Raw genomic sequence first — 23,057 nt, forward strand, 5'->3', positions numbered from 1 at the left:
TGTGAAAGATAAGAGTGAAAAACAACTTGTTTTCAGAAGTAATAAACTCGTACCATTAAAGGGAAAATATTTCGTTTAAAGAAACAGACACAGTATATTCACATGTGAAGTACATTTCGGTTTTGATAAATTTTTTACCATGTAGCACATTTTACACAAATGATATATAATGTCTAGTCATCCGTTAAAGAAGATAGAGTTGAAGCCTAACAGTAGAGTTATATAATGTTGTGTCGCTCCTAAAAGAAAATCTTCTGTAAGAAAGTATGAAATCTAACAAAGGAGTTATAGAATGTTCAATCATCCTTTTAAGGTGGCCCGGCATGGCCATGTGGTTAAGGCACTCTACTCGTAATCTGAGGGGTTCGAATCCCCGTCACACCAAACATGCCCGCACTTTTAGCCGTGTGGGCGTAATAAATGTTACGGTAAAAGAGTGGTCCAAGAGTTGGCGGTGGGTAGTGATGACTACCTGCTTTCCCTCTAGTCTTATACTACTAAATTAAGGACAACTAGGGCAGATAGCCCTTGTGTAGCTTTGCGCGAAATTAAAAACAAACAAACCTTTTAAGGGCTTTTGTGGAAAAGATTAGAATATAATGTTAGAGTAATAAAACGTTAAGTCATCCGTTAACGAAGGTATACCTGTAGGAAGGACTGGAACATAATGGTGGAGTTATAAAACATTGAGCCATTCGTTAACAAAGTTATACTATAGGAAGGACTAGAACATAACGGTAGAGTTATAAAACGTTGAGTCATTCGTTAACGAAGGTATACTGTAGAAAGGGCTGGAACATATTTATAGAGTTATAAAACGTTGAGTCATCCGTTAAAGAAGGTCTACTGTGGAAAGTACTGGAACATAATGGTAGTTATAAAATGACGAATTACTCAAAGAGTCCGCTGGTGGAACAGTAGTAAATTTACGGTTTTACGTAGCTAATGTCCGGGGTTCGATTTTCCGCTGTGTACAAAGCATTTAACCCATTGTGACTTTGTTTAAAACAAGAAAACAGGTTTCACCCTCCAGTGGCGAAGCGGTATGTCTCCGGACTTACATCGCTAGAAACCAGGTTTTCATACCACTAATTAATGTCACCAGTTGTGTAGTTTTGCACTTTACTACAAATAACAACAACAGTCATTACAGTAGTTCTGATGTATTTATTTCAGTGGTGACAGTATTATCAAATCGTTGAGAAGTTAGTTGTTTTAAAAAATGTGTTAAATGAAGTTTTTCTTACGTTAGCTCTTAATCTTTCTTTTACTTTTGGGTGTAGCTAATTAAATACAATATAAATGTCGTTTTAATAGGAAAAACATTTGATCCGAAAAACATATTTGAAATTATGTCTTTTTTTCATGGTATTTTAAGCTTGAGGCAGGTCGATCTGGTTTGTAGATAGCCAATGTATTGTTCTGCATTGATGACCTAGTTTTGTTAGTTAAATAAGCTCTTGTAAATTACTCTGGATTTAAAAGAAACTTAGATTTTTTAATTACTGCGAAAATTAACAGTTATATAAAAAAGGTAAAGGGCTCTTTCTCAACAAAGATTAGTTTCTAATGATTAATAGTGGTATAAATCAAATGCTAATGAGGAGAGTGGTTGTTTGAAGTTGAAGTTAGGGTTACTTAAAATAATAACAAGAACATTAGAGCTCGTAATATTAGTCCAAAACGACGATAAAATAGTAGTTTGAATCACTAGTTTGACAGTATTCTTAAGCAATGTTCATGAGGGCAGTGCAAACAGTGTTTATGATTGTAATACAAAACAATGGTCACAATAGCGATTAAGACAGTAAAGCAGAATAGAGGTTGTGACAGTATTTTAAAAAGAGTAGTCGCAACAATATTGTCAACACCAATGAATATAACATTATTTAACACTTCAGATGTGAAAGTAATTCAAAGTAGTAGCTAACAAATAAGAACAATGGTCACAACAACAATTCAGACAAGTGGCAGTGGTTGTGACAATAATTCTAAAAATTATCAGAACTAGTCCAGAACAATGATAATAAAAATAATTCTAAATAGTGGCCATGACAGTGCTCCAGAACAGTGGTATGACAGTACTTTTAAAACAGTGGTTAGAAAAGTAACGTATAATAGTATTGTGAAAAAAAACAGTCCAAAAAATGGTTATGGAATCCATTCAAAACATCGGAGACAACCAGTTTGTTGAAAATACATGTATTATCAAGGTAGTGGTTCTAAGTACTTGCAAGAGTAACTTTCCAGGACAGATATCTTGAGAGTCATTTAGTTACACGAGGTCATTAATAGATACATATTGTATCAGCATATTTGTAGTAATAAAAGAAAAATTAACAAATATATTGCTTCTTATCAAAGTGTTCCATAAATTATTCGTATCCTGATATGACTTGTATCTCTAATTCTCTAACTTAGTGGTACACGTATTTCGCTTATCAAAGTACCAGCTGTGTTATACAAGATCAGTTTCAAAGTTATTTTTAATATTGATGCTTAAGGACACTGTAATATAATGTTGAATAATAACTGATGAAATTCGAAAATAAAACTAAACTTCTTCAATTGGAACTTGGTTTTCTTTCTGGTTTGTAATTACTCAGTTTATATATTTAATTTATTGTAGGAATAAACGATTCTTTAAATATACTTTTAAATATATAAATAATTCAGAATCTTTACTCATGTAATTTTTATTGGCTGATATAACTGTTTGTGTTAATTATCGGTGAATAAGAAATACATATATTTCCATACTTAAGTACCACACAAATAAACAGATTTTTTCAGTTTTTATTTTCTTGCTTCCTTTTAAGGATGTCACCTTACAGACCAAAAAATAGAATTTAGAGCATCAATTTCAAGAACAATTACTCAGTTTATATATTTAACTTAGCTTATTAACATATAAATAGAGTATTTATTTTTCTAATGTTTATTATTTACTAGGTTTATTAAGAAACACATCGTTTAGTAAGTGATGCCATCTATAGACATTATATAACACTAACCATTGAACAATTTAAACAAGATGTAAATAACAGATGTAAAGAAGAAAATATAAACAAATTCAAGTTTCATTGCAAATTACCATACTATCGTGAAATATATTTCTTAAATGTTTATAATTTCAAAACAATGAAGTCTAGATAATTTTTTATAATAATTTCTTAACTGTCAGATGTTTCTCATAACATCCACTGGTGCTCATCAATGGAAACAGAAGGACAGACAGCAGGGTGCTGGAGTAGACAGTACAAAGGTGCGGTAGCCACAATACTCACGCTTATACCAAGATTATAAAAGCTGATTTCCCATTTGACAAAAGCTCAAATGACAGGAAAATACTTAGGGGTTATTTTGCATGCACAATGATGGGGTACAGCTACTGGTCCCCACTGTGGTTCTTTACTTGAAAAATCATCTAGGCGCCGGTAATACATATACACCCATCCAAGTCTTTCTATACATTCACTTTCATACCTATAACAACAACAAGAAAAATACTGTCCGTTAGAACAAATATAACACCAATATGTGTGTTGTGGCTTGTTAAGAATAATCACCTACCCAACAAAGCAGAGGCATCCTCTCAGAATCGACTTCAGCCATTTCGGTTGAGACTGATAATCCTAGGCCTGAAATGGCAAGGTGGTTAAGGCACTCGACTCGTAATCTGAGCGTCACAAGTTTGAATCCCTGTCACACCAAACATGCTTGCTCTTTCAGCCGTGGGGGCGTTATAAATTGACAGTGAATCCCATTATTCGTTGGTAAAAGAGTAACTTAAGAGTTGGTGGTGGGTAGTAATGGCTAACTGTCTTACACTGCTGAATTGGGGACGGCTAGTGCAGATAGCCCTCGTGTAGCTTTGCGCAAACTTCAAAAACAAACTGATAATCCTTTAAGACTACTAGACTTCAGTAAATAATAATTTAAAATTAGTCATTTTCATTTTTGTTCGGTTTATGTAGCTCGTAAAGTCTATTAATAATTTCTGTCAAAAACTGAACTCATCATTTGTCCATTCCGTTCTTCATGCCTTTCGTTGATTTGAACACGAAACAGTGATTTTATGTGGGATGTTGTTCCAAACCGCACACTTATCTATAATGTGTAAAACCTTAACTTGTAAATGAATTTTTTCTGAAAATTATGAACCATTATGATGAATTTTCGATAAGATAAAGTGAACTTAAAATAAATAAAATGTAACGAAACATTAAACTTCATTAGAACACGTTAAGTAATTCCAAGGCAAACAAATACTTTAGTGAAATAGGCATAGGAAAGAGCAAATATCAATATTTGAGGAAATGTTAAAGGTATCATTGTATTCATAACTGAATGTTTCATTTTCAGCTGATCCAAATACAAAACTGCAATTTGTAAAATTTATATTCAGTATTTCTGAGTAAGAATAATTGATCCACTGGCAATTATGTGATATCTTCAATTAACCGAGGATCAAAGCTTTTGTTTACAAGAACAAATTTAAAGGTGTAAGTGACGAAGTCGAGAGATTTAACGAGTTGGATAAAAAGGGACAAAAACTTTATATTTTAAAATGAATAAAGTAAAAGAACTATGTCATAGTAAAGAATATATTGAACATCTTGAGGCGATACATATTAGTCATGATTCTATGGAAAAGAGCCCCACATAAAGAAGTCTTAATTGGTATGAAACAAAACACGAAATATTTTAACACTATTACAAGATATTCCTTAACACATGAAACTGCGAAATTTATCAGTCAAGAAACATAATTATGAAGTGTCACGATTCCCAAGAGATATAATGAAAACAACAACCCACTTTTTTGGGTTGTTTACACGAAAGATATACTATTTTGTACTATGAACTGATGGTAGGATTATTGTTTTAAATATTGTTACACCATAAAATCTGGTCAGATGTATACAGCTTGAAGATACACGATAAAATTTCAGGTTAAACCCTGAAATATATTATATGCAGAGTTACTTTACAAGAGAAATGGCGGCCTATTCCACAATATGTGCAGTAATGTCTGGTGACAAGTGCTGGTGTGATTAGTAACCAAATGTGGGACCTTCTAGTGAAATACCACACCTTATGACTAGATACTGACCCAATACTTTGATAATATAACTGACACATGCACACATCCAGACCTATCTATCCATAGTATATTGTAATACTTATTACAATGGAATGGTGTTTTTATAAAGTTTAGTTCATTGCATAGTTCTTACGTAGAAAAACAACACTGTTTATTTAAATTAGTATATAGTGTGAAAGGACTCCACTTACAATGTTGATATTCCATGACATGGTCGATATCTTGTTACACACTTGAAGGAAAAGACAAACTGTCTGAGATCATCTTGTTGAATCACCTTCACAGGCTTATTGTAGACGTCAGTGGTGAGGTTAATCTGTATCCAGGTGGTCTCAGTGCTACAAACTTCTTCTGATGGGTAGATAGAACCTTTTTTGGATTTTTGGTTTGTTGGTAATATTGTTTCCGATCCTTTAAACTATTACAGAAATAATTCAAATATGTTTCATTCAGAACTTATTACTTTTTGAAAACAAATACACGTTTTTTCATATTACTCAGCAATACCAATATTGCATTAAGACTAAAATACAATACAATGATAAGCCGTTTTATGACGTGACCTCTTCATATTTGTGAACATTCCATGTAATCAAATACGTAACATAACCTGGTCATAAGAAATGTAAGATGATATTTTTTTTGCATTAAGTATAGGCAGAAAAGGTATTCATTTAACGTTTAGTATATATACAAAAGTTAAGAACAAGATTCTGTGGAATTGATAAAATTACTTTATAATAGGTTTCCTTCTATTAGGAGTACCATTATTAATATAAAAGGTTTTGATTGGTAGTACAAAATCATATGTCATCACTTTCTCTTAGTGGTAACTACAAAAGGAATACATTTGTTACTGGGAAACATTGTGGGCTAAAACGGTTGATGACCAACGGATGAAATTGTGCCACACTTGACTAATTCCTTTGGCTCAGGATTCTACTAATTTTCACTAGTTTCATGTGAAAAACATTACAAACACTGTTTTACATCAGCTGACAAATAGTATAAAGCATTTATTTGACACATAGATACGAAAGCATATTTTCACATTTGCTTTAATCATAAAATGCGCCATAGAATGGCTGGAAACAGGTAACTTTTCTTTATTGATTTGTATTTTCACCGTGTCTCCTATTCATGATGCGCTATAAATGCGGAAAAGAAATAATGTGAAACACTTGACCATTAGAGTGGGACCTGATAGATATGGTGTAAGGTAACAGTCAATGTTTCTTGATAGCTTTTACTATTTAGTAACTACATCATAAATGTTCTTGAATGTTGGTGTTTGTGCTCGTTTACTAATTCTGCTTTTCTTATTTGATATACAAGGGCTGTTTCAAGCGGTAACGTAACACATGATCATGTTAATACTGTCCAAAATGTATTTAAATATTAACTTCGGTCATCCTCTTTGACCAACATAATCACTAAATCTAAATAGCATTTCTAACTTGATAAGTGAGTGTCAGCTTTCGACAGCCTGAATATTGGTATTTCATGTTAAGTCCAAGCTATTATCACAGCAAAAGATGTTCGAACGTGGAATAAGTCCGGTTTCCTAATAACTTGGCCAATCAGTGTATATAATGACATTGGTCTACTTAAGATATTAATAAAGAAAGTTATTTGTATTAAAACAGTTAAATGTAATGACATAAGGTGATTTTTTTCTAACCTCATGTAGAAAGTTTTCATGATAATTGATGTTTGGAACAAAGGCTGGTTTTTCTTTTCCTACCCACAGTCGACGCTGATGAAGTGCTGGGTGCTCAGCAACGTAGTCGTAAAATTCATTCATACGCTTCGTCAACAGTGCCATCTGGAAGGAAGTTATCGGACTACTTGTGTGTTGTTGAATGTCCTGTAGAAGGTTTTCCATGTAAGCTGTAAAAGACGAAAAATTTACACAGCTTCTATATGAACTCGAAATAGTATGTAAGTTTCATTATATTCTTTATAACCAAACTTTGAGTAAAGATGGAAGAACAAAGAAAATAGTGCGTCTTACGAAGTCTAAGATACCAGACTTAAGGTGCCTAGTTTGGAAAATGTTTATGTAGTGTTTGTTTATGGTTTAAAATTTTAAATAACATTCACTTACAAAATAGAATCTTTATCTATGATGTTAACTCAGAATGCTGTAATATTGAACGCAACTTTATCTGAAATAGTGCAAATCGATCTAAAGTTTCAAAGCTGTAAAGTTAAAAGTTGTTTTGTGTTTGTTAAAGAAATATTTCTATTCATCTTGTGCACAAGGAATCTCATCCTTAGTAAAGTTAGTTTCTGAGCCTGCAGTAAACAACGTACGTACACGAGTGTACGAATGTAACAGAACACCCCATGCAGTAAACAGTGTACGTACACAAGTATACGAATGTAATACACCCCATGCAGTAAACTATTTATATACATGAGTGTACTAATGTAATATAATACCCCATGCAATAAACAATGTACGTACACGAGTGTAAACATGTAAAAGAACGTCCTATTGTTCTTGTAGTTTTTATTAGTAATTAAAGCGTTAAAAGAAGACGTCATACTCAATAAGTTATTGATTATCACACTTTATCCATTAATTTTAATGTGCTACACATTTAATTAAATTACAATTTTAAGAAAAAGTAACATATAACTACAGACGATTAAATATAGCGAACATTTATTTTTCTCCTAAATTGTTTGAGATGCTTAACTGAAATACAACTGGGTACATGATTGCCTTTAGTTTTGTTCCTGTACCAGTCAGCACTGATCAAGATTTGGGATTTTCGTACAAGCACGTAAGGAATGATGCTGTTTAAATTACAATGTGGCGTTCTCAACGCCTCAATATCTACTGATATAATTCGTCTAATTTGGAATTAGATCTATTAAAGAAACTAAAAAAACAGCGTTGGTATTAAAAAATGTTCAAAACATCTATTTATTGTATGAGTTCGCTGTTTTCATTTTTCGATCATCTGTGTGCCATGTGTTCATTGTAAAGTCTGAGCACTACTTTTCACAAATTAATAATGTTTTTAGTAATTATTTTTGATATAAATATCATTACTCTTACATCTATTCGTGACCTCAGTTCTTTATCCTTATCATCTGATTGTTATACTTTAAAATATTTAGACCAAAAATATATAAATAGCAAGTTCCACCAATTCACATTGGTAGGAAACTAGCTTACTATTCGAAAACAAATACGTACATATATCTCAGAACACAATATTTTATAACTGGAAAATTGATAAAATATATAGTGGAAGTTTCTGTTCTATTTAATAGCCAATATTGAAATAAAAAGTTTCACTGTACAATAAATTAATAAATCTCTGCCAAAATACGATTTATTTTATTTCATATTCTGTTTACAAAAATAAATCTTACTCTGAATAATCAATCTTAACACCTTGTTTCCATGGTAGTGGTCCAATAACTGAACATCACCCGTTTCCTTGGTAACCACTGTAACAAAATAACTTATTACAGTGAAGTATAGAACTTTTAGAAAAAATATTATCATATAGCTAAACTAAATTGGTATATGGTTAGATAACATGTTACTGATACTTTAGAAAAAACTAAGACAAAATATTTGAATATATAACACAGTGCATGTTACAATATGAAATATTAGTTTTTCTGTTTGTTGAAATTACGAATTTGACGTACGGTGTACTGAACTCAAAAATCACTGTAATTGTAATACGCTAAAATACGTTATTTATTAGTTTAATCTGGTAATTCTAAGTACTATTGTGACGTGTTTTTTTTTTTACTATCAAGAATAGTATCAGAAAATTCAAGCTCACATCAGAATACTTTCCAAGAAATAGAACAAAACTATTTATTGCATACATTATACGTTTGTTTTAGAATTTTCTCAACAGAAATACATAACAAGTACCTGCGATTAACCGTCCCTAATTGTGAATTACAAACAAAACTTTGTTTTTGATCTAAAGCATAGAGCTGGATTATGTGTTTGTGTGTTTTTCTTACAGCAAAGCCACATCAAGCTATCTGCTGTATCCACCGAGGGGAATCGTTGTAAATCCGTAGACTTACCATTGTTCCAGCGGGGGATCATAAAGCTGGATTATAAAGCTATTGCAGGTATCGAAACCTAATTTTAGAGTTATAATCCAACTGAATTATCGCTTAACCACTAAAGTGAAGAGAAATAAACAAAAGAGAAGGGAGTTAGTCAACAATACATACCACCAATTCTTGGTCTTATCTTGCGTAATCGAGTAGTGGGATTTGACAGTCACTCTTATAACGCACGCACGGTCTCAGACTGGGTGTATGTGTGTGTTTAGAGACAACAAGCGTGATAACCAATATGTAACGACTTATCGTACATTATAAACATTTTATCGAATTTATTCAACTCTTAACTTCCAATATTGTTGCCACGAATTCAATGATGTTTGTTTATATGTTATGGCCTCGAAATGTAATAAACAGACTCTGTTTTTATAAACAACAACAATTAAAAAATTGTGTTTGTCGTTGACTTTAATTAATATCCTAAGATCAACTGAATGGGTCACTGCAGTGTCATTCAAGAAAGAAATATACCCAAAACATATATCATGTTCATAGGAATCCTCATTTGTCAACACAAATGACAGTTTAAAGAAACAATCTTTATTTAGCAGGCGAAATGTAAAAAAAAAAAAAAAAGTCATTAATGTTAAATACTGTAGTATTTGTTTATGCCGGTAAAAATTGTTTAAACATAAAATCACAAATAATTGATTTTTCTCTACTGGGTACACACAAATACACTAATGAAACATCTTGAAATTACCGTACCGCTCAGTACGTTTCATGCGATTTTGTTTGTTTTGTTTTTTCGCGCAAAGCTACACGAGGGATATCTGCGTTAGCCGTCCCTAATTTTGCAGTGTAAGACTAGAGGGAAGACAAATAGTCATCACCACCCACCGCCAACTCATGAGCTACTCTTTTACCAACGAATAGTGGGATTGATCGTCACATTATAACGACCCCACGGCTGAAAGGGCAAGCATGTTTTGGTACGACGGGGTTTCGAACCCGCAACCCTCAGATTACGAGTCGAACGCCTTAACCTACCTGGCCGCGTCGGACCGTTTCATTGGAAGGAAAACGATTTCGATGGAATGTTACAAAAATTGAATATGACTGCAGATACTTTTGTACATCTTCAAATATGCCTGTTTTGTTTTCACTAAAAGCTGGGTATTAGGTAGGTGTTTTAGTTTAAAACTAGCTCAACGTCTCGAAACTGAATATGGTACATGTATTACGTTAATGGATGAGGAAAAATATGTCGTTGTTTTTTCTATTTTTCCGTTTCAGTGTTACATTTCAAATTTTGTTCAGAAATATTGTTATAAAAGGTTAAAATAACAAATTAAATCATAATATAAATGAATTTATTTTATTGATAGAGTAGTCAAACATGGTAAAATAATTATTCATAATCGATTTACTTACACACGGTGGCCTGTCTACCGAAAATGTAAATGTCCAGCCATTTGTTTCCGTGAACTTCCTTCAGCTGGAATTGGCGCTAACAGTTTTCATTTTTGTGTGAATTTCGAGGAGATAATAATTTACCACTAACACTGATGCTAAATTTTGGTCACCGATATTGTTACTTTTCATTTAACACTGACTCAAATATAGACATAGTTTGCAATATGATATAACAAAAGTTAAATATATTTTACTTTTGACGATACTAGCCGCATTTTACAAGAGTAAAGCTTCCAACAGTTTTCGAAAATGTTTCTCACAGAAAACGTGTATACATAAACACGGTGTTAACAATTTAGTCTTTCAAACACTTTCTGAATATAAGGTTAGTGAAACTGTTCAAGAAGTACCACCTGATATACTGATATTAAAATTGGACAACTGTACTAACAGCATATTCAGGAGATACTTGTCGGACAACTTGAATATACTATTAGTACAGTTGTCTAATGAAGTACCACATAAAAATTCTGTTAACAACCTGGTCAAAGGGTGGTTATATATTTTATATTTTTGCTGTCAATGGTAGAGCATCTTAGGTAATCGAAATGGCTATTCGTGTTTGTTTGTTTGTTTTAATTTCTCCCAAAGCTACATAAGAGCTGCTTGCGCCAGCCGTCCATAATTTAGCAGTGTAAGACTAGAGGGAAGGCAGATAGTCACCACCACCCACCGTCAACTATTGGGGGTACTCTTTTACCAACGAATAGTGAGATTGACAATCACATTATAATGCTTTCACGGCTGAAAGGGCAAGCATGTTGGGTGATTCGAATTTCTGTTCCTCAAATTATGAGTCAAGAGCTCTAAGCACTTTGCCACGCCAGGTCGGTTATTCGTATAAACAGACAAATGTTACTCAAAATGATATTTTAGTAAATCATGTAAACTCTGGAATAAAAAAATGGTTTAGAAAACTGAGAGATGAAACTAGCTTATTTGTATCATATCAGTTTGGTAAACCACAAAACAACCAAGCAGAGATGATGGAGCAAAAGTATCGTATACTTAGAAAAGAAAACTGCTAATAAAGATACTATTATTGCAGATACTTGGTACATTGTATATGGAGTGTCTGATTAAAGTGAAACTACAGGTTAAGCGAGGCAAAGGTTTTATTGTTGCGTCAAAGATCAGGAAAAAGATATGCATTTACTTACTTAAGTACTGAACAAATTATCTGATTGCAGTTATAAGTAGGATTAGATAAATTGTTTGCATTTACATTCACACAGATTGCTATCACCCAAGAGACTGAGCAACATATCTCATTTCAGATATAGAAGTAATCAAGATTTGGCTCTTGTATCACAGAAAAGAAAGGAGTATCTCCGATTGGTTACATAGAAGTAAGGCTGAATAACGTGAATCATTACTTTAACACAGAAGAAACACCAAAGATGTTTTGAGTGAAGCCACAAAAGTGACTGAACAAAAATTGTCAAATTAAAGTCACAAACGTTTTTCTGTTTACTTCCACAAAGTACTGGTCAAGCAGCTGAACTGCGAAAAGTAAACTAATATTAGATAGTTTAAATGTAGTCAAACAGAGGGCTAAGCATAAAAATCAGTTATGAGACATCAGAAGCTTGAGGAAAGAAAGCTTTATTAGATTGTACATATCTAGTAAAAGAGTGTTTGCTTGGAGACAACAAAGAGTTTTCTCATGAGAAATGATAAGTCAGAAATAACATATAAAGTAAGTAAAGAAAATAAATGTTGGAAAGTAATGAAATAGCAAACTTTTACAACTTTTACAACTATTTGGAAATTGTTTTACAAGACATGGAATTTCACCTTAGGTACATTGAAGAATCAGTGCACAAAATGATTGATAGGTGGACGATTATATGAATGGACAGGTAAGTGTTTTGTTAGGAGTAAAACTTCTAGCAGGCGTTGGCTCGAAACATGCCATTATTGAGGTTTTCTCTTCTTAACTTGATCAACAAAGTTATTATAAGAATAGCTTTTGACGTTTCGACGAAATTTCACAACTGATTACTATTAATTTAAGCTCATCAAAATTATAATTTGTCTTTCAGTTGCATTTATAGGAGGCTAGAAAACAGGATTACATTGGCCAATTAGAGGTGTTTGAACTCATCATTGGTTGTTAAACAAACTATTTTTACACATTTTATTATGTTTTTCCAATACTTTCGCCTTTAAAGGTTAACGCCTTACCTTTTTATTTCCTAACGAAGAAGATCGAAATCATTACAAATAATTACTAGAAGTTGTGGTAAAGTTATTCGTCTTAATGAAATCCCAGTGTTCGCCTGGATAATAGTGTAATCATCAGAGGGGCGTCTAACTGGTCACGCAAATCCCAATGGATTAACACATTCATGGAAAGTATAAAGCAAAAGCCTTAATCTTATTCATTCATTATGAAAATGAAATAAATACGAACAGTGAACGTGGAGAAAAGTAAAGTAATTCAATAGATCTGAAGAATCATTGATTTAATTTTAACACATTAGCTGTAAGAATGAATGAAATAATCTTAATACATAAGATAGATTTTTTCATTAAATTCGGTAACTATCTTAGCAATCGTTTGTTGAAACAAGCAAAGTAAAAATTAAAAACTGATTTTTTTGCTGTTTGCTCTTTCCTCGAAGGTCATATGGCGGACGTTTAATACCTGCTTCATTATCTGTATGTTAGGGAATCAATAAAAAGTTAAAACGACTAGATGGGATTTCTTACACATATCCCATTGAATATCTCATTAATTTATTAAGTATATCGAAACTAGAATTATTTTACACATAGGAACGAGTTATGTGTTTTCACATTATAGAATGCGATGATGTGTTCTGCGTTTCATATTAACTTCTCTACCTGTTTGTTTTGGTTTTGAGACAACGTTTCGAACTTCATACTGAGTTCTTTTGGCTTATATACTTCTGATAGAAAATGTCTGAGAATCGTTTTATTTTTATCATAAAACGTGGAAACAACTCAGTACAGCGGGCTAAAAAATGATGGCTCTATCAATTTGGTCAACCTGGGTTCGGTTTTCAATACGTTTACATTTATTGTTACAATTTGCAAAATGCTGGCCTGAAAAATGACTTAGCATGGTACCAAAACGTCGTTTCAATTTTTAAAAAATCCTCTTACAGGACAGTGGTAAGTTTTTGGACTTATAACGCTACAATTCGTGGTTCAGTTCCCCACGGTAAACACATCAGATGGCTTAATGTGGCTGTGCTCTACAAAAAAACAAACAAACAAACAAATTCGAGAAAAAGTGGGTGAGGGATTTGTTTTGGATATTCGCGCAACGATAAACAAATATCATTTGTACTAACGGTCTTTAAATTTCAACTGATCAGCTAGGTGAAAGGCAGCTAGTTAACAGCATCCGTCGCCATATCTTGGACTATTTTAATCGAATAAAAGAGTTTGACCGTCACTACAATGATACATTTATGGCTGGCTTTGAAATGGCTAAGCAATTTGGGATTTTCGGCATAATTCCACATGCTGTACACGTTTTCGAAATTCATTTGAAACCTTACAACATTTAGAAATATGGCCAAAGTAACTCAGTACATGGGAGACGATAAAGATGCGATAGAATCCCAGAAAAAGAGTATATAAACTCAAGAAACTGAACTAGATGTTAACCGCGTATCCTGTAGTGTGAAACACAAGAATATAGTCAGAAGAAACAGTTGACATAATAATCATAAAACTATGTTAACAAATACCATGAACTGGCCTAATGTGTAACGACAGAGAAACTATTTATTTTATTTAAGGGAAAATAGAGGAAAATGAGAAAAAATAAATTTAATTTGTTTAAGGCTTCGTACGTATAAATCGTATAAATGTCTTTTTCTCACACATATTTTCATGTTTTAGAGCCATTTCTTCATACGTAACTCTCATCTCACCTTTCTACCCCTCTCTTTTTCACATATACTATGTTTGCCCCCTCAGGATTATAACAATCTGAGGGCTTATAGTGCTAAGAACTGGATTTCAATACCTCTGGTCTGCATAACACAGAGAGCCCATTGTGTAGTTTTTTACTCAACAACGAACAAGCACATAACATTTTGTAATAAGTTAAATGAAATAGGCTAGTACAAAAAAATGTAGTCACCATTATAGGATTGATAATTTACATAAACTATATTAGCTTGGCTAACATCTTAGTTGAAAATATCCAACTTGTACATATAGATTCTTTGCACTTCCTTCAGTAAGTATAAGTTTTGCTTTGTACGTTTTAAGACGATACTCAATTGTGGTAAAGTGTTTTTTATTCTTTGAGTAATAGGCTGTAGATCACAGGGCCTGAACTTCAAAGCGTGATGCCACTGAATACGTTTCGCATTTTACGCTGTGGGTGAGTTATATTGTTCAAAAGTATGGACTGAGGCAAATTGTTGTTTGAGTGTTCACTAGGCTTAAATTTGAAAGGTTCAATAAAATATTTTGTCTTGAAATTTTTGAAAAAAAAATACAAAACTAAGTTTACTTAATTGAATTTACTTCGTACGATCGAAATCGTATCTCATATATTTTTTATAATTTTTGCTTAAAAAGATAACAGAAACAACACCATCATGTATCTGTCAGGCTAGGTTCAGAAAACCCAAAGAATTAGTATTAATTCGTTTAGTTTATTAAAAATCATGTAAATTAATATTTTAAAATTGTTTTCAAGTCTGAGTTAGATGTTTAAGTGGGAAGATGATAAAAACTGTTTAAACATTGTTTTTGTTCAGTCTTATAACAACCTACTGCGAGATAAATATTTATCAGTTCAAGTAGAGACTCGGGGCTCTTTAAATGAAGGTACAGTGTTCGGGCAAATAAAATATGTTAAACATGCCTGCAATTCTAATACCTTTCTAATCCAACTTGTAATTGAGAAAACAAAGCCCTATTGTTTAAACATATATCAAACAATGTTTAAAAAAACAATTATCTTGGGTGCTGAAAAGTTGTAGCCTTTAGAGATAAATAGAACATTCTTTTAGTCCACCAATAAACACATTAGTGTCTTAGTGAAGCTCAGAAATCAAATTTATGTTTGGAACAAATCCATTTAAAACTGATTTGTAATTTCAGGCAACAATATAAAATGAAAATATTATATGTGTAGATCTTTCAGTCTTAATTACAGAATTATTAAAATATTATTTAATACAGTTAAACTCCGATAACATATTTCTAAATTGCGGAAATAGAGCAAGATTATTTGTTCGACACGGTTCACTAATTTTATAAGGTAAAAATTTAAATTATTCATAATTAAACTTAAGAAAATCGCAATAAGGGTTATTATCAGCACTTCATAACGCCTCCTACTTGTTGATATATGTACTGCATTTACCAAATTTATACTGTCACGAATACAGGATTTATTGTGCTTAAGAAAGTCTTGTATATGGATGTAATTAAATAATTGGATATGTATAATAGAAAATACAATTTTACAGGGACGGGTTTTATCTTAAAATTCTCGCAAAATTGTAATGTTATTATTTAAAAAACGCAGAACAAACTGCTTCAGTGTATTCCTCTGAGCAAGTATTAAAGATATAATTTAAAGACACAGACATAATCAGGAAAGGGGATTTTACAGAAATTTTCACCATTATTCCGAAATTTCAGATGATAGAAGAGTATCCTGTTAGATTTTTTATTTCTTTAGAACACAAATCATTTGCTTACTAGCACTTCAGGAGATTTTTTTCTGGCTAAGGCATTTGTAGAAGATAAATTATATCACACAAACTTATGTATTTATTTCACGTCATTTAAAGCAATATATGAAATGTTATTAATGATTAGCTTGTTAAGATATCCGCATTGCACCCCTAAACCATTGAACTTGTTTTACGATATACAAAGATAGCAACTATTACTGTATTAATTACTTTTATTTAACTATGCATATATCGTTAATCGTAAGTATGTTTATCAAAAAAATAATTACTTGATAATTTTTACAAATTTTTACTCACTCTATTTGACGTTAATATAACATATATTTATTTGACATTTGAGGTGTAAATAAACAAAAAACAGCGATATCAATATAAAAACATTAGTTTGTTTTCATACTCAAATTTTAAAATTTCAAAATAAAAATAAGAACGGTTACTTTATTTATTAATTCGTCATCTATCTGTTTATGTATTAGGACATGCATTTTAATTTATCAGTTAAATATGTATTATTCTGAATTAATTATTTATAAAAGAATTGATTGCTCAGAAGTTTAACTTTGCATTTTCCATAATATGATTATATATACATATATTATATACAAATGAGTCATTCCTAAGTTATCTCTGTTTAAAAACTAATGTGATAAAAATAAAATGTCTCGGATATTTTGATGATTTCTTACTCTCTACATACTTATTGTTCAGGGTCTTCTCTACAAATGTGGCAGTAACATCCTCTACAAATCCAACTTTACAACTGCCTGTGAGTTATGTCTTACTTCGAACAATCTGCTTGAGTGAGGTGGTGAATATAATGTTTATCTAGTTTTCGTGTTTTTCATGTTTCGTGATGAACAACATTTCTGATAGTTTACGATGAGTCTGAGCCAAGCATAATGCAAAGTTTCAGTGTAACCAGTAAATCCATCGATTAGGTCTACGCATGATAGGTAAACATTAGAGGTTACAAGAAATATTGTGAAAGCATTTGAAACATAAAGAAGAGACAAGGTATGGGCAAACTAACCAAATTGTTATTTTTAAGTTAAGCTTATGTTCGTAGTAAATTATTTTCTCTTAAACATAAAAACTACCTATAGTTCGAAATCACAAAATCCTATGTTTTTCTCTCTCTTCTGAGAAGCTAGGTCAGTTTGTAACTTTCTAATAAAAAACAAGAAATGACAAAAGAATAGTTGAACAAAAATATAAAATTTAAGTATCAAGTTAAAAAATATAATTATTTTTGCAAGCAATTCATCTAAACATGACGTTTAACAGGTGGTATTTGTTATCGTTAAAGCTAACAAAATAGAATTAATCAAATGTCGTAGAAAACATATATTTGTTTTACATTCTTTTTACAACAATATTGTTCAATCTTTCAAATACTAAAAACCAATTACGGTTTAAATGCATGTGAAAAACGTCTAAACTTTTCAGCTGTTAACCTGTTTTGATTTCTACAACTTCAGTAACATTTTCTGGAACTAGAGTATGTTAACTTTCTGTTCTAAAATGGAATGTGTTAAGGAGTCGTAACTTTCTGTACTTTTAAAATGTATATAAAGGAGTCTTTACCTTCCGTACTAGTAATGGAGTGTGTTAAAGCGTGTCGTTAGTTATTATAGTACTAAGTAAATGTATTCTGAACAAAGTAATGTGTTAAGGCGTCATTATGTAACGCACTACTGAGTAAGTGCGTTTAGGAATTGTTACTAAAAGAGTGTGTCAAGGTGTCGTCACTTTAACAATACGTACAATAAGTAGCGACACGTGAGTTACGTTCCACAAGCCATGACACTTGCGTTTAGTGTTGCTATATAAATAATGAGCTCCGTACAAAAATATTTTTATTGATAGTTGATTGTTGACCTCGCTAAGAAGTTGCGGTGTGCTACTTAGTTGTGCCTTAGAATTAAGGTAGATTTATTCAGTCCGATATTTATGAAGTATATGTACATGCATAGTGAAAGAGATCTGTAATTACTTTTTCACGGTTAAATACGTCCAAGAATTTCACTAAATATAATCTATAATAACATACATCAACATATACTCTTCAAAAAAAGAAACGCAAAAGGCAAAATATGAGACAAATTGTTAACAAGTTTATTCCGTTAGTTCTGTATGACATGTATGAAACTTTGCACATTCACTGCTGAACATCCAAAGTCTGCAAAGGCGAAGTCCACGCTCACTAGGTGAAGTTTAACGTCACTCAACGTCAATAACGAGTATGCCTCCCCCCGTGAGCATCAATAACTGCTTGGCATCTCCTGCCCATGGAAGCGATGAGATGACGAATCACATCCTGTGGAATGGCTGTCCACTCAGCCTGCAAAGCTGCTGCAAGCTGAGGCAGAGTCTGCGGTTGAGGTTGTCACCGTCGCAGACGTCGGTCCAACTCGTCCCAAAGATGTTCTATGGGGTTTAAATCTGGTGATCTGGAGGGCCAGGGAAGAATGTTGATGTTGTGGTGCCTCAAGAAGACAGTGGTGAGTCGAGCTGTATGAGGACGGGCGTTGTCATGTTGAAAAACGTCGTTGACGTTCACCATGATGGGTTGCACATGGGGCCTAAGAATCTCGTAGACGGTTGCGTACGGTCTGATCGGAAATCCTACGCAGCCCTGGTATGGTTTAGGCAGTAGACGTCGCAGTGGTGGTCCTATCCCGAAGGTGACGTAACCAGATGTAGTGATCTTGTGCGGGCGTGGTCACACGAGGTCTGCCAGATCGTGGACGGTCACGAGTTGATCCATGTTGTTGGTGACGATTCCATAGCCTTGTGATGGTGCTTGGGTGGACATTCACAGCTCTGGCAACATCTGATCGAGATTCGCCTGCTTCCAAGCGACCAATGGCGTTGTTGCGTTGCGCTTCAGTCAGTCTTGGCGTAACTGTATTGCGTGTCGGTGGCTTAACACTGAGCTATGGAAACCAAGAACCCGTCACTTTTGTAGGGATTTTGCACATGTTGCACTTGCAGAACATGCAGATCTCTCAAACAAATTTATTGGACACGCATGCGTTTTGGCGAAAAATCCGATGTTTTCCTCCGTTTTTAAAGTGCACAACTTTTATTGTCATTTTGGTCTGACAATCAGTGCTTTAACACGTGTAACATCACATACTCTGAGCTTGTAACGTTATTACATATCTTTCTGTTTAAAATAACAAAAATATCCCTTTTGCGTTTCTTTTTTTGAAGAGTATATATTTATTTATTGATTATTGTTGTTTGCACAACTTGCAGTATTTAAGTTACATAACTTCTAAAATAACACCTCTTTTGGTTATTTTCTCAAAAATATTTATAATATTTCGCACACTGAAAATTGAGCAGATAACATTAAAACAGACCATGTATGATAATGTCAATTAGAGATGACGACTGAGTGACGACCATAAGATCCTTTCAGACACCATTTATTAGAAATAAAATTGTTTTGTCCATCGAGATTCGAACCCGCGACCCTCAGATTACGAGTCAAAAGCCTTAACCCACCTGGTCATGCCGGAACGAGAGCATATAAGTACGAAAATAATTAGTTTGAAAAAATGATGGAATTAAGTGAGGGAAATACCGGAAATACCGGAAAACGTGAGTTTAAACGTAATGGTTCTATCGATAATTTGAATTACATATATTTCTTTCAGTCATCCTAAAATACAAGTAATAAAATCCCTGGCCCAGCATGGCCAGGTGGTTTAATCTGAGGGTCGCAGGTTCGAATACCCCTCGCACCAAACATGCTTGCCCTTTCAGTCGTGGGGGCGTTATAATGTGACGGTCAATCCCATTATTCGTTGGTAAAAGAGTAGCCCAAGAGTTGGCGGTGGATGATGATGACTAGCTGCCTTCCCTTTATTCTTATAATGCTAAATTAGGGACGACTAGCGCAGATAGCCCTCGTGTAGCTTTGCGCAAATTCAAAAAACAAACAAAACAATAACATACCTAATAGTAGCGAGAACGAATACGGTATGTGTGTGTTGAATTCAAGCACCACAAATAATCAAATATGTCAAAAATAAATATAAGTAGCATACCATTAGTATTATTAAGGCATTACTGAGCTTATTTCTAGTCATTTCCAGTTAATAAAATAACTATAAGAAAAAACACATCACCCCAAAACGTGTTAAAACAAATCCTTAAGAAAGTCACTTTTCATGTTACCATAAATGGATATAACAATTTCATGTTGATGTACACATAGAATGGATAATAGCCAATCTACTATTTCAAAAGCCGTATAAAGTCAAAACTGACATGTTTTGTCAATCGAGTATTCACTTGGGATGTTTTACTCCGGAGAGAAAACTTAGTAATGTGAAACTCAAGTACGACTGTCGCATCAAGGAAATTTGTGAAAACGAAACCTTTGAGTGCTGAGCATATATAGTAAGATATTGAAAATTCTTTGAGCTATTTTATATTGCATAAAATTTTCAAGTAATAAAAGTTTTCAAAGAAAAGACCTGACAAACTCAATCAAAATACGTTATAAATGACGTCCATTGAACACAATAAGTGTAATATTTATCACAAAATACTTCAAGTCATGAGGAAGTCGCAATTCTGAGATTTTAAAATTGACATTATAACATAAAACAGTTAATTTTTGGAAGGTGATATGTGAGATTGTAATGAACAAAATGTGTTAAATTTGTTTTTATGCAATAAGTGATATTTGACAGTTCAAAAGAACGAATACACGTGTGTGTGCGCGCGCACGAGTGGTGAGTTTTCTGCAAGTAAAGGTAAAAAGTAGCATATTGCTAGTAATAAACTTTTAGTGAAACTCTTTGTCTTTTTGAATTTGGTATCATCAGCGCTGCTGTGATAATACCTTAAAATAAATAATTTATCTTCAAGGATAATGATCTTTAATATGTATAAAACAATAACGAAACTGTTTCATTTCTTTTGAAATGAAGCCTTGGAACAAGCTCGTAATAACTATAATTATAACTTCTACCAGATGGCGACGCAGAAATTTCAGGTTATGAATATATTAATAACGTATTTTAAAACGTTTGTTAAAGTGTTATTTCATAATAAACATGGATAATATCCTTTGGCCTCGCAATATAGAACATTCTGTTCCAAAAGGAGATCTTCCTAAAAGCATATATAATAATTCTATTTCATAATAAGCATAGATAATATCTTTTTGGCTCGAATGTAGAATTTTCTGTACAAATGTTAGGTCTTCCTAAGCAACAGAGCCTGGCATGGTTAGGTGGGTTAAGGCGTTCGACTTGTAATCTGAGAGTCGCGGATTCGAATTCTTGTCGCACCAAACATGTTCGCCCTTTCAGCCGTGGAGCGTTATAATGTTACGGACAATCCCACTATTCGTTGATAAAAGAGTAGCCCAAGAGTTGGCGGTGGGTGGTGATGACTAGCTGCCTTCCCTCTAGTCTTACACTACTAAATTAGGGACGGTTAGCGCAGATAGCCCTTGAGTAGCTTTGTGTGAAATTCAAAAAACAAACAAACAATCCTAAGCAGCATATTTAATAATTCTATTTTTTGTTTAAAATAAACTGAAAAGCTAAAAGTATGTCATACTTCAGTTACAATATGAAGATATAGAATCGAGACACAAAAGCTGTTCTGTACTTTTAAATTAGGCGATGGCTTAATCGTTTTTATTAGTACTTAATAGAATGAGTTACAAAACAGTAACACAAGTACACTCAGTCGAATTCGTTCTAAAATATATTTCTTTATCTTAATAATTAGATTGATGAGTCGCCGATGATATTCGCTTGGTGGTTTTATTAATCGTTATTAAAAGGAATTTGATCACAAAATATCAAACTGCAATAGAAACTTCTATTAACTGAAAATTCTGAGAAGTTCCAGTTAGGTCCCGGAAAAAAGGAAAATACCATTAGACGAAACAGAAAAGAAAAACGTTATAGTAGATACGAATGTAGAAAAATTAATTATTACAAATTTCATTATCTTTGTGCGCACTTCATTGAGCTTTTATTTTTCGGAGACTTTAAGTACTTAGCTGTACGTTTATTACGTCGTATATCCATGGAAAGAGTATTACTTGCTTATAACATTTTATGTAAACATTATTAATTCGTAAATAGATCTTTTATATCTACATAAAAGAATTTACAGGAGTGAGCATACCTGAATTGCTACTTAGGCCTTGGGGAGGCAGGGCGATAACACATATCACTAGTTGCCAGTAGCACATGATCACGGCACTACACATTAAAGATATCATTGCTCTTGGCGCCCGTCAAGAAGATATGATGTCGCTTTCTCCCTCTTCCTCACCGTCGCTCAAAGTCTCAGGTGAGATTCATCTAGACCTGAAATACTCGCCCCAGTCAACCACGTGGTGACTTATGATGCGCATGTGTTTGTCTCAGTTCCACAATTCAAAAAGTGTTCTTCCTTTAAAAAATATTTCCTTATCTTCGGTGTATCATTTATGAAATACAGTCTTTTCTTCCAAATAACATAATTATTGTAGATGAGAGTGAAAATACTGACATTTTAATTACAAAAGTCAGTTAAATTCAAATTCAAATTTAATCGCTTATAGCATTTCTTCTGTACCAAAAGTGTTAGTGTTTTTACTTTCAATTACTATATAGACTAGATTATCATAATAAATTATTAAATACATTTTCCAATAAAAAGTACTTCTTCTTAGCTTTTATATTTTAGTAAAGGTT

General features: G+C 32.9%; 1 protein-coding gene across 1 annotated transcript; it reads right to left on the minus strand.

Annotated features, from left to right (window-relative positions):
- Positions 1-3,152: 3,152 nt before the first annotated feature.
- On the minus strand, positions 3,153-22,651 carry LOC143231524 (uncharacterized). The gene is made up of 5 exons (XM_076466046.1): positions 22,504-22,651; positions 8,498-8,575; positions 6,789-6,997; positions 5,299-5,525; positions 3,153-3,486 (listed from the first exon to the last, which is right to left on the minus strand). The coding sequence occupies exons 1-5, from the start codon at positions 22,598-22,600 to the stop codon at positions 3,333-3,335; spliced, it is 765 nt and encodes a 254-aa protein (XP_076322161.1). The 5' UTR covers positions 22,601-22,651; the 3' UTR covers positions 3,153-3,332.
- Positions 22,652-23,057: the final 406 nt, after the last annotated feature.

Source organism: Tachypleus tridentatus, chromosome 11 (genome assembly GCF_004210375.1).
Source record: "Tachypleus tridentatus isolate NWPU-2018 chromosome 11, ASM421037v1, whole genome shotgun sequence".
In the NCBI taxonomy this organism is placed as follows: domain Eukaryota; kingdom Metazoa; phylum Arthropoda; class Merostomata; order Xiphosura; family Limulidae; genus Tachypleus; species Tachypleus tridentatus.